The sequence below is a fragment of the Myxine glutinosa genome, chromosome 13 (genome assembly GCF_964187855.1).
Source record: "Myxine glutinosa chromosome 13, kmMyxGlut1.1, whole genome shotgun sequence".
Classification (NCBI taxonomy): domain Eukaryota; kingdom Metazoa; phylum Chordata; class Myxini; order Myxiniformes; family Myxinidae; genus Myxine; species Myxine glutinosa.
This window is the reverse complement of record NC_136273.1, coordinates 58,564,495-58,577,501: the sequence shown is the minus strand read 5'-3', so window position 1 is coordinate 58,577,501 and position 13,007 is coordinate 58,564,495. Positions and strand designations below refer to the sequence as shown.

The window sequence follows — 13,007 nt, the reverse complement described above, 5'->3', positions numbered from 1 at the left end:
TGTCACCCTCTTCTTCACCATTCATCGTGGCATCTTCCTCGTGTTTCGTCATTGGGTTATGGCACTCATCTATTGAACCCTCACAATGACAGTAGGTTGTGCAGGACAGGCCTGCCCCGAAGCAGCTGCAGTTCGCTTGTGCGCGAAGATTTCCTGTGGCTTTGCACTGACAGCTTATGACTTTCATTAACTCAGGAGGTGCTGGTGGTCCCTTGGCGATTACTGGAGACGGTATGCTGTTGAGAATCTCCGAACCGAAGTTAGTTATACAGAGCGAAGGGGCGTTCTGCTTGTCTGCTGCTTTCCACAGTATCGTTTCATGGTGCGATCTGAGCATATGAAGAAGCAAGTTTTCATCTGTGGGAGGGAGGGATTTCACTAGGGGTGGCTTACCCTTATTATTTGTGTAGGTGGCATGTCGGACGGCGTTCATGCTGGTGCATTTTGGCTGACCATATAGTACAGCGAAGAACTCTTGACCCGTTTTCAGCAGGTCTTCATATGTTTCAACTCTCTGATGACAGAGTAGAGCCCTGGAAAGTCTCCTCTTGGAGTTTGCCGAGGGCGGTGATCTTTCCCTTGTTGAAGGGATACGACACTGTGTCACACCCTGTCACCGCATGCATTCCAAGGAGCTGGAGGCTCTTATCTCCGAGGGCAGTTGCAATTTGGTCGTTGTGCAACACACTCCCGTCCCACTTCTCCATCTGCACCAAAGCAGTGATCCCCAGCTTCCAAACCCAGAATATCAGAATGATGAAAACGTCTGTGTCATCACTGATTACACGAATCACCCTTTTCCCTTCATGAACAGCCTGAAGCATGTAGCTGACCATCAACACATCTGCCTCATCATGGCTGAACGGTCCTTCCTCCTCTCCAACCATCAGAACATCCACGCCCAGTGTGTATGTGCAAAGTAGACGTGAGAGAAGTCTTTTGTTAGCCTTGCTATTAAGGATGACTTCTCGCTTAGGAAGAGAACATGTGAGTGTGAGGTTGTAAGTACCAGCACCAGTACCACCAGCACGGCGTGACCTTTCATGATCCTGAGCCGACATATTGCCATAGCGGTCAAAGATCACTTTCGTTGGGATTCCACTGTAGGGCTGCAGTCAGGTCCCCATGCTTGTAGCTACTGTAGATACTGTACCACCACAGGGCCAGACGATGTGGTACAGTAGCTGTCCTGCATCAACAATCACTTCTTCTGGGGGACCTGGCTCGGTCGACAGGATCGCAAGTTTTTTTCACAAGGTTGGCCTTATTCCCTTTGCGGAGAAAACCATAATTTGTTAAGGTTTGTTAAAAATTTATGGCCTGGACAATTTAATCTGTGGGCAATTAACAAACGTTTATTATGAGAATATGGAGACAACACACACACACGCACACACACACACACACACGCTCGCGCACACACACACACACGCTCGCGCACACACACACACACACACATACACACACATGCTCGCGCACACACACACACACACACACGCTCGCGCACACACACACACACACGCTCGCGCACACACACACACACACACACACGCTCGCGCACACACACACACACACACGCTCGCGCGCACACACACACGCACATGCACACACACGCATGCACACACAAATACACATACGCACACACACACATACACACACACACACACAAATACACAAACACACACACGCGCACACACACACAAACACATGCACGCAATTACAAAACCCCATCTCTGACTGCATGGGGGGACAGACAAACAAGGACTCCAATGATCACCATGACCTTTAATTGAAACAATCTTGCGATCACCCATCATCAGACCTGGAACCAAATGTCATCTGTTGAACCTGATAATGGATTTACTATGTCATCCTGTGTTTTTCTTCTGGCAGGTTGCACCATGGCCACCCCTTCGCCGCCAGGGCTCTCCTCTACTGCTGCCTCGAGCACTTTCCCGCACGCCAAGCCACCAACTGCTGCCTCGCTCCGACTCGTTCTCCATTCTTACACCAAGCACCTGCACACCTCCATTTCTATTTGCACTTGAAGCTCAAGTAAGTTTCATTGTTAACGTTTTAAACCTTGACACATTTTGCATCTGTTATTTTATTGTGCGTAATAGTGTGGGGCTCTTGGCTTGCATTAAAGAGCTGTGATGTGTGACATTTGTCAATATTTGTGTGATATGTTTTTTCCGTCCAGTGTCTGTTCAAATATGTCTGTTTGTCTGTCTGTTTTCGATGTCTGATGTCTGTTTTCGTGATGCTGACTCCGCCCCCCCGCCCCCCCCCCCCCCCCCAGAATTTCCATGTTTTAAACGTTTCCCAGTGTGTACCCTGGTTAGAATAGGTACACCGTATCGCTGCGTGTCATAAGAGACGACTAAGAGGGTTGGCGTCAGGAAAGGCATCCGGCCATAAAAACATTGCCTCAAAAAGAGAACCATGACAATTACAACTACATATGGGCAGGGTACAGCCCGAAGTGGAGATCGGTTTCTGAGGTTTGGGACATGGAATGTAGGGACAATGACAGGGAGATCAGGAGAAGTGGTGGAAGTATTGGTCAGAAGAAGAGTGGACATATGTTGTGTGCAAGAGACGAGATGGAAGGGAAGTGGTGTGAGAATGGTGAAGGGTAGGCAGGGACAGAAATACAAGTTTATGTGGCAAGGGTGCCTGGAGGGCGTGAATGGTGTTGGTGTCCTGTTTTCTGAGGAGTTTGTAGACAGTGTGGTGAGTGTGACTAGAGTGAGTGATAGGTTGATGATGGTGAAAATTATGATTGGAAATCTCTTGGTGAACGTCATCTCGGGATATGCTCCGCAGGTTGGTCGAAGCGATGAAGAGAAGGACAAGTTCTGGTGTGCGAAAGAGAAGCTGATGGAAAACGTGAAAGATGAGGAAGTTGTTGTGGTGGGAGGAGACCTAAATGGACATGTGGGAAGGAGTATGGATGGTTTTGAGGGAGTTCATGGGGGTTACGGATATGGTGTGAGAAATGGAGAAGGTGAAAGGACTTTGGAGTTTGCTGATGGAGCTGATTTGTTGATTTGTAATACTCAGTTCCAGAAAGAGGACAATAAGCTTGTTACATACACGTCAGGTGGGTCGACGACAACCGTTGACTACCTGATGGTGCGTAGGCGAGATAGAGGGCACCTCCGGGACACAAAGGTGATCCCGGGGGAGGAGGCTGTTTCACAGCACCACTTGGTTGTCTGCGACATAAGGGTGAAAGGTGCGAGGAGAGCTCGGTGGGTGAAGTACCAACCGAGAATGAAGGTGTGGAGGTTGAAAGAGGTGACAGTAAGGGAGGCATTAAAAGAGAGGCTGAGTAGGGTAGAGGATGATGTGGTTGAGCTTGAAAGTGGTTGGATGTCAATGAAAGCTCGTCTGTTGGGAGCCGTTGGTGAGGTATGTGGATGGACAAAAGGACCACCGAGGCACTCGGAAACATGGTGGTGGGATGATGAAGTTGGAAAGAGGATTGACGAGAAGAGGAAGAAGTTCAAGGGGTGGCAGAAGGCGAAGGGTACGGGAGCAGAAACAGCAGAGCATGAAAGTTATAAGGCATCCAGAAAGGCTGCAAAGAAAGAGGTAGCAAAGGCGCAGGGGGCATGTAGGAAAATGTTCGGAGAACGCTTGGATTCGGAAGAGGGTCAGAAAGCAGTATTCAGGATTGCAAAGCAGATAGCGAAAGAGAGGTGTGATGTGATGGGGGTGAGTTGCTTGAAGGATGAAGTGGGACAAATCGTTGTTGACCCAGATGGAATTAAAGGAAGATGGAAAAGATATATGGAAATGCTGTTGAATACAGAGAATGAATGGGATGGCAACATAGAGAGTAACCCAGTTTTAGGACCGGCAGAGAAGATAACCGAGAAGGAAGTTGAGGAAGCGACAAAAGCAATGAAGAGTGGAAAAGTGGGAGGGCCGACGGGAGTTGTGGGAGATATGTTGAAGGCAGCAGGAAGTTGGGGTGTGAAGAGAATGACAGAGATCTGTAATCTGGTGGTGAAAGAAGGCCGCATTCCAGTGGATTGGGAACTGAGTACCCTCGTCCCTTTATACAAGGGGAAAGGTGACCCTCTGGAGTGTGGCTCGTACCGAGCGATAAAGTTATTGGAGCATGGAATGAAGGTATTGGAAAGGGTGTTGGAGAGGAGGATAAGGAAGAAAGTGAAGCTCGCCGAAATGCAGTTTGGATTTATGCCAGGAAGAGGAACGACAGACGCGCTTTTCATTGTGAGGCAGTTGCAGGAGAAGTACATGGAGAAGAGGAAGAAGTTGTTTCTTGGGTTTGTTGATCTGGAGAAAGCATTCGATCGGGTTCCACGCAAAGTATTGACATGGGTATTGAGGAAGTTAGGAGTGGAGGAATGGTTGATCAGAGTAGTGATGGCAATGTACAAAAGAGCGTGCACAGCTGTAAGGACGAATGACGGGAACAGTGGTGAGTTTGAGGTGAAGGTGGGAGTGCATCAGGGGTTGGTACTAAGTCCACTACTATTTGTAGCTGTGATGGAGGTACTGGCTCAGAACGTAAAGGAGGGTTTACCGTGGGAGTTGTTGTTTGCAAATGATCTGGTGTTGATTGCGGAAAGTATGGATCGACTGAAGGAAAAGATGAACAAGTGGAAGGAATGTATGGAGACAAAAGGTCGGAAGGTGAATATCGGAAAGACGAAGGTGATGGCAAGTGGTAAAGCATGTGGTGAGGTGGAAAGAACTGGGGAGTGGCCCTGTGCTGTGTGCAGGAAGGGTGTCGGAGTGAATTCCATTCAATGTACAATGTGCGCTGAGTGGGTTCATCAAAAATGTAGTGGTCTGAGAGGGTCATTAACTAGTGTGGCAGCTACATTCAAATGTAAGGTGTGCACAGAGGGAGCTGCAGATGGAGGAAATGTTGAGTTGGATCTTGGAGACGGAGTGAAGCTGGAAGGTGTGAAAACATTTTGCTACCTCGGAGACATGCTGAATGGAGAAGGTGGATCAGACTCGGCAACGGTTGCTAGAGTGAGATGTGCATGGAAGAAGTTTCGGGAACTGAGTGGCATGCTGATGTGGAGGGGAGTGTCGTTGAAGCTGAAGGGAAAGGTGTATGCTGCATGTGTGAGAAGTGTTATGATTTATGGGAGCGAGACATGGGTAATGAACGTAGAGCAGCAACGAAGGTTGGAAAGGGTGGAAATGCGAATGGTTCGACGGATGTGCGGAGTATTGTTGAGAGAGAGGAAGACAAATGATCAATTGCGCAAGATGATGGGAATAGAGCCTGTGATTGATGCTGTGAAGAGGAACAGGTTGAGATGGTTTGGTCATGTGTTGAGGAAGGATGAAAGTGACTGGTTGAGAAGAGTGATGGAAATGAATGTAGAAGGAAGTAGAGGATGGGGAAGACCGAGAAAGACTTGGCTAAAGATGGTGGAAGAAGAAATGCGGGCAAGGGGGTTAACAAGGAGAGATGCAGAAAATAGGGCAAAATGGAGAAGATTGTCATGGGGACCTCAAGGCTAACCCCCGCTCTAGTAGGGAAAATGGCCTTTAAAATGCATGTTGTTGTTGTTGTCTGTTCAAATACTGATGGCTCCATCCTCTCTCCCTGCCCCCTTCTGCACCCTCATAAACCTTCAACATTCTTCCCACTCATTGCTTTGACAGACACCTCAGGGATTTCCTATCTCTCTCCAGCCACTCACACCTCCAGTTTCACGCTCCCGATCACTGCACAGCCCCCTTGCCACATCACCCCTGGCTCCAGCCGCATCTTCTCCAGCCTCCCCAATACGACAACGACCACCTTTAACCCGTCAAAGTTCTGATCCATCACCTGAGAACATGCCGCCCATACCTCCTCGTCCACCAACACGTGATTGGCTAGCTGTCAACTCTGTCATGGTGAGAACTTTTTCTTTTCTTTTTTTTTGTATACAAGAGCGAGGCCCGTGAAAGAGCTTCCATCAATCACAAAAAAAAAAAAACCGACACACAACACATACAATAAAGGGAGTGGGTGACAAGATGGGGGGAGAGAGGGAAGCACACAAGCACAACAGTAGAGAACAGGGACATCGGGAGATCTGTGGGAGTGAGAGGGCTTTGGGGGAGGAGGCATGGAAGGAGGGGGTGGGGGTGGGAGAGGAAAAAAAAACACATGGACACAGCTAGGACTTCCAGGAAAGAAGTCGGAATTTCAAAAAAGTGTATCTGGGGTGAATTAGCAGGGGTACAAAAGATCAAGGTTTTGGATGGGGGAAGAGATGGTGGTGAACAGCTGTTTTAAAGACCTGGAGGGAGAAGTGAGATTGAAGAGAGTGTGGGAGTTTGTTCCAGAGGCGGGAGAAAAGGGGAATGAAGGAGTGATGGTGAGCAGAGAGCCTAGATTTTGGCAGTTTCACCATAAGAGGGTTGCTGGCAGATATTGTGCGACCTGTAGGAATATTTGGGGGACAGAGCACAGATAGAGCTGGGGGAGCAAGGCCGGCTCGGAGTCGGTAGAAGACAGAAAGACCACCTACCTGCCTGCGGTGAGTGAGTGAAAGGCCCTCGGAGTTAAACTTCCTGTCAAAGTGAGAAGTCTACTGGTATATGATTTAAATATTCCATTTGATAAATGTAATATCCCAGTGTTTTGTTTTACATCTGTGTATAGGTGCTCTATTTAATCCTTTTTTACTTCACTATTTATTTTGCTTCTTTACAAGCAATTTGATTTCTCCCACAGTTGTTTTTCTTCAGCAGATTGAGTTAAATCATCTGCTCCTCTGTCTGCATCATATGATACATTTCGGCTTGCTCGTCATGTTGTGACAGGTTCCTTACTATGATAAAAACATTCAATGACTGATATTTTTATTGTATACAAAATCAAGGTTAAAGAAAGAGCGCAGAGACGAAAGACAAAAAGCCAAAGTATTGACATTTGGGGCAGTGAAGACACAGGTGGATGCCGCAAGCAAGGGAATGAACAAAAAGCAAAATATCAGAATAGAGAGGAGGGGGGGGGGGGGACACTGTAATCTGCAAGTATGAACGTTGGGTTAGATGGGGTTAGTTGAGGTTAAAAATATCATGGGTCGGGATTGGGGTGGCATGAGATGGTGGAGGTTGAAGCCCTAGAGTGAAGAGTGTGATTGACCCATCTCAAGAAGACAGTATCGACGATCACGAGAAAAGAGGAACAAATAGTAAGGTGTGCGGTAGGCCTGGATTTTGGGAGTTTAACCATGAGGATATTCGTGGAAGAAAGTGTGCTTCCTGCAGAGGAGCTGAGAAAGGTTGAAGGGTGAAAGAAGCAAGACTGGAGGAAAGCGCTTAAAAGCACAGGTCACCGACCTGTCAACAATTCTTCCTCAATGTAGAAAATAAATATTTTGCACAGAAACCTTGATAATTATGTTGCAACCATGTGTGAAGTTGGTTTTCTTTATTAGTTGGGAAATAAATATTACGTCATGATGCTGGAAAAAAACATCATGTGACCTGTGAAAGACCTCTGAGACCTTCAACGCTTCAATTAGACCACCGTATATACCGGTGTATAAGACGCACTTTTTTATCGGAAAAAAGTCAAAAGTTGGGGGTGCGTCCTATACACGGGGATAGAAAAAAACGGCTTCAAAACAAGTCAATTTTCCAATACATTTACGAAAAAAAGTATTTTACGAAAAGCGATCTCGGTTGCACGTTTTCCCCGTTGCGTCATGCACAATTGTGCCGACATGCATGGCCGCCATTGCTGCTCGTTCACCCCGGATGGCAAATGAGTTTTGTACCATTACGTGCTTTCTATGGATTTACCGCTCAAAGCAATGCCGCTTCCGGAATGTGAATAGAATGGCTTTTCCTGCTCTGAAAAGCCACATCGGTCTTTTATTTTGAAGGTCTTTTATTTTACGACTGCAATTGCGTAGCAATCCGAAATTATAGGGCAGATTGCCGTAAACGTCAGCTCGGACTGAAATGTCTTCATGCGTTCTATCCGGTTCCAGAGAAGAGAAGATCAAGATGTCAAGGCGGTCGTTGTTACGGGTTCCTCACCGATCCCCTGGTCTCGGTAAACCTCCGAACCCCGAGAGGAGCCCCAGCAGAAAAAATATGTTATTCTCTGTGTTAGAAATCAATAGTGAAACCACACCAATGATTATAAATGGACCGATATTGTATTAACAATCACACACAAGAATAACGGTACAACAAATGGCAATTAATAGTGCACTCTATATTATATACCTTATCGCTTAGGATGGTACCATAATTAAAGTCATATAACTCGCTGCGCTCCCAGCGAGTGACAAGGACACTCCTCAATGTCTCTGTAACATGTTCCAAGGCGAAGGTGATTCGCTCCAGCGGTTGCTATAACGATATCCAGTCGAAGCCCGAATCTCGCTCTCCAGTCGAGACCCGAATCGCGTACAGTTGACAATGGCGATCGCCCCGCCGAAACTGTACAAAGGCGCCCTCCAGAGTACACCTTCACCGCTCACTCAGCAAACCGCAACGTAATTGGAGATGAAGCGGTCGCACACACACATCCCCGACAGAGGGTAGAATGTTGGGGTAAAGCTGGCGAAGCAAAACCTTTGTAGGTGTCCGAAGCGCAAGGCTCAAAATGGCCGACGGCTCGTACTTGAGTCGATGCGACTAGGCGAGGATTCGTCAAAATCTCAGCGCCCAAATCTGGCCATGCCGATTTTCCAATTCCAGCGATAATTCCTATCGCCGGATGTCCTTTCAAGGAACTCAAAAGACTTTCGGTAGACCACGCTCGCTACGGAGCCACGACGTCACGCGTCTTCTCCGACTTTGCTCGCCACGCCTCCTCCTCTTCTCTCCCTCGTCTTCCGGTTCGGTTTCCGGTATCATTTAAAGTTAGCCTTTTTAACTTTGGATAACTGTTCGTGAATAATAAACCTTTTGAGAATAATAATAGTACATAATATCAGAAATATGTCAAGTGGGTGAAAACCACAACAACGGAAGTTACGAATCCGTAACAGTCATACACTTCAGCGTTCAAACTCTCCGTCTGCCAGTCTGCAGAAGAGTTTGGGACCCGAGAAGCTGGGAGGAAGCACGACGTGAATGAGTCTGTCATCCGGCGCTGGCGAATAACAAAGGCTTCCATAGAGGATATGCCGAGGAAGAAGAAGGCAAACATGGGAAAATCGGCGAAGTGGCCTCAGCTGGAGGAGTGTGTCATTGCCTGGGTTCGGGAGAAGTGGGCAGAGGGTCACGCTATCTCTACACTTGCTCTCAGGCTGAAGGCAAGGCGCTTCGCTTTGGACGGAGACATCAAAGACTTCATGGCCAGCACATCGTGGGCCTACAGATTTATGGAACGCCATAATCTGTCGGTACGACGCCGCACGCACATCGCACAGCATCTTCCCGACGATACGGCCGACAAAACGACACGCTTCCAGGCGTTCATAATCAAGCTTCGCCGGGAGCACAACTACCCACTCAGCAGGATCAGAAACGCCGACCAGACCCCTCCAACCTTCGACATTCCAATAGGGACCAGCATCGGAGTGAAGGGGGAGCGGACCGTCACAGTCAAGACCACCGGCCACGAAAAAGATCGTTTCACCATTCTGCTCGCTTGCACCGCTGACGGGGGCAAGCTTCCACCATATGTCGTCTTCAAGCGGAAAACTCTACCCAAGATAAAATTTCCAGCGGGTGTCATCATTCGAGCCCAACAGAAGGGTTGGATGGATTTGGCCCTGGTCCAGGACTGGCTGTCCGAGTGGGGTAGGCGGGATGGCGGCCTTTCTCGATGGCGGAGTATGCTGGTTCTGGATGCGTTTCGCTGTCACAAGACAGAATAAACCAAAGAGCTACTCTGGCGTTCCAACACGGACCTCGTCATCATCCCGGGCGGGATGACTTCCCTACTCCAACCCCTCGACGTGGCCATCAATAAGCCCTTCAAATAAGGTATGCGGCGATGCTGGGCGAATTGGATGTTGGAGGGGGACAAGAGTTACACAAAGAGCGGGCGAATGAGGAAGGTGGACCTTCCGACGATCTGTGGCTGGATTGTAAAGGTGTGGGAGGAGATGCCACCAGTGATCATAAAGCTTGGACGGTCCCGAAGATGATATAATCTGGCAGGAGGCAGCTTCCAGTGGCGGCGACAGCGACAACGAGAGCGATGGTGACCTGTACTACACAGACGAGGACTTGCATGCCGTCTTCGAAGAGGAGAGCGACGATGAGGATTTCCTTGGCTTTATCTGAGAAGCCCATCACACACCCAAACGGCCCTTTGCATGGCCACAACTCCACAATAAAGAATGTTTTAATAATCTCTCTACTCTCTCCTTTCTTCTATGAAGCAAAGAAGCTCCCGCGATTGCATGCACATCTGGACACTGCGTGTGTAACAGAATACAGACTACATATAGCTAAATATTTTGAGGTTTTTTTTCCTTTCAAAATGTTCATTTTGTGCTACTTAAAGTTTGTGTACAAATGCATAGATTCACGCTACTGTAATCTGAAAATGAATGATTTTTGAGGGTGGAAGTTAGGGGTGCGTACTCTACACAGGTGCATATTATACACCGGTATATACGGTATTTGAGAACAGTATGGTGGAACTCACAGAATGCTTGAACACTCCGCACTTTGCAGTGAGAACTCTTATGCAACTGACTTAATGGGAAAAGGAAGATCTGGAAATCTGTTTTTCTCTTTTTTTTGTTTTGCAGGGTGCTCCAAGTGTGATGTTAAGATCACCGGTTCGTTCACCTCTCCCTCTTCGACATGACTCAAATATTGCCGCTGCACTTCGAGCATCCATCCCTTCAATATTAGCTTCCAGGTATGGAGATTACAGGGTGTGAGCCACTGACCCTCATGGAAATTTGTTGGCTATTGCACAGAGCGACTGCAGTGTTCGTTCTACAAATCGGTCATAGTAGGGAAGTTCCATTTTTTTAAATGAAGCCACCACCACTAATAGAGTTGCCCATCAGGAAAGGCTAATCGGTCTGACTTTTCAACCACTGAATCTTCTTCATCTGCAATTGTATAGGCATCATGTGCCAGGCATTAATTACCCTCCTAAGGGGGAGGTAGCATCATATGACTACAATGTTCAGATGGTGCGACCTAACGTTGCTGACGATGAGCCTTGCCTGCTGTGCAGCGGTACGAGTTGGTCGTACCTTCATCATTGAATTTAGAAATCATGTTTGCTAACTTCAAGATTCCTGCAAAAACTGTTTCTTGCCAGCTTATCAAAGGCCATGACTGTGTTTGCCCTATTTTATCCGCATGAAAGTCCTATGAAAGGCCTCGACCTTCGCTGGCGGGCAGACGGAGGTTCCGGAGCCCACAGTAGTGAAGCTTCATCAGACTCAACACCACCCAGTTCGCCAACGGCAATTCCAACTGCTGATCGAAACGGTATCCGAGGTATCAGTTTACTCTGAGGATGGACAAATTGTCATAAAGATGATAATAATGATGATATTTTCTGCTGTTTGCCAACATAGTACGTAGATGGGCCCTATCAGCAGTAGAACATATCATCTATGAATTTGTCAGAAACGTGGTTCACTAGAATCACAATTTAAGCAGCCACACCAACACCGTGACTGATAAAATCATAAAATATTGCCTGGCCCTTTTTCTTTCCTCAGGACTATGCTTATTGCTGAATCATGACAAAGAGCTGCCAATTTCAGTCTCATTTCTTGTTTTTCTGACAGAAAATAAATGACTTCCGTAGACTCGAGGCCGACCTTGACATGAGTTATCCTTAACATTTGATGTTTTTCATCACGATGTATGAGCATTTAAAATTTTGATCAATTCATCATCTTCAGAAAAGAGAACTATAGGTTTGGCACAAGGAAGCTTTAATTCCCTGGGATCCATTTGGCAGTATCACTCGACTTGGCAGCTTTCAGAAGACTCGTAGTGGAATTGTGTTTTCACATTTCGTCATCTAACATTTAACACCCCTGCACTCCATATGATTCAAAAAAATGCTTTAGACATTCATCTTCATTCAAAGATCCTGGAATGTGTTGTGTTTTTACGATATCTATTAATTCGGTTGAGAAATGCTGCAGAAAATGTATTTACAGCTTTATGGCCGTCTCTGCTTCACTCTTCAAGTATACCAATGGGATGTACTGCCTCGACATTGCTAGAGATTATGCAGGATTGGAGGGGGTGGGAGGAGAGGTTGTAATTCAATTGAATGTGGGTCGGTCTGGTATCATTGCCATCGGAACCATTGGCTCATGATGGAGGGTATCCAGGTTCAAATCCTACATTCTATATTTTTGCCAATACTGGATGATGTATGAATGCTAATGAGGCGTTTTGCGCATGCGATGTGTGTGTTTTCAGTGACACTTCTGCAAATAACCTACTGTTGCTAGGGAGAAATCCGTCATTCAAATAGTCCTTTAAACAGAATTTTCAGCACTTACATGAAAGAGTGGCAGTTTTAAAATAGTTAACCCTAACACTGGTCAACAAATTTAAACGTTTTTTAATCTCTAGTACAGCCGCTCACTACGGGAGCAGAAAAAATGGTCATTCCTCTTTTAGTGCGGTACCATAGTGAAAATGTCGTTACACGGTGGACAAAAGCACAATCTTTTCACCAAAGCATCTCCATGGTATACCTTCTAGAAAAAAAGTAAGCTCCAAAAAAAATGATGATGGGAAGTGTAATATCTGACGTCATTATGATGTCATCAGCTAATTATTATGTAATCATATATTAAAAAAAAAATCAATGACTTAGAACTAAGGTGTTAAGTGCATTTTAACATCAAAATATATGGTTCCGAGGTCAGGGATTTCAATGCACTTTTCATTTTTTATTTTAGACAATCTTTAAAAGATTTATGATGTCATTATGACGTCATAAGCGAATTATTTTGCAATCATAATTAAAAAATGAATTAGTTAGAACTAGGCTATTAAATGTATTTTGACATCGAAATATATGTTTCCCAGGTCAAGGAATT

General features: G+C 46.4%; 1 protein-coding gene across 3 annotated transcripts in view; it reads left to right on the top strand.

The window, feature by feature from the left end:
• LOC137415939 (traf2 and NCK-interacting protein kinase-like) overlaps positions 1–13,007 on the top strand; it is a 353,089-nt gene that overhangs the window by 284,426 nt on the left and 55,656 nt on the right. For 2 of the 3 annotated variants that reach the window (XR_013621224.1, XM_078767553.1), the window contains exons 14-17: positions 1,894–2,055; positions 5,665–5,901; positions 10,725–10,837; positions 11,300–11,433. Coding sequence is in view for 2 of the 3 variants with exons in the window: in XM_078767553.1 (XP_078623679.1) it covers positions 1,894–2,055; positions 5,665–5,901; positions 10,725–10,837; positions 11,300–11,433 (646 nt within the window). In the remaining variant the exon portion in view is untranslated. The remainder of the gene's footprint in view (positions 1–1,893; positions 2,056–5,664; positions 5,902–10,724; positions 10,838–11,299; positions 11,434–13,007) is intronic. The other variant, XM_078767554.1, reaches the window with a different exon arrangement.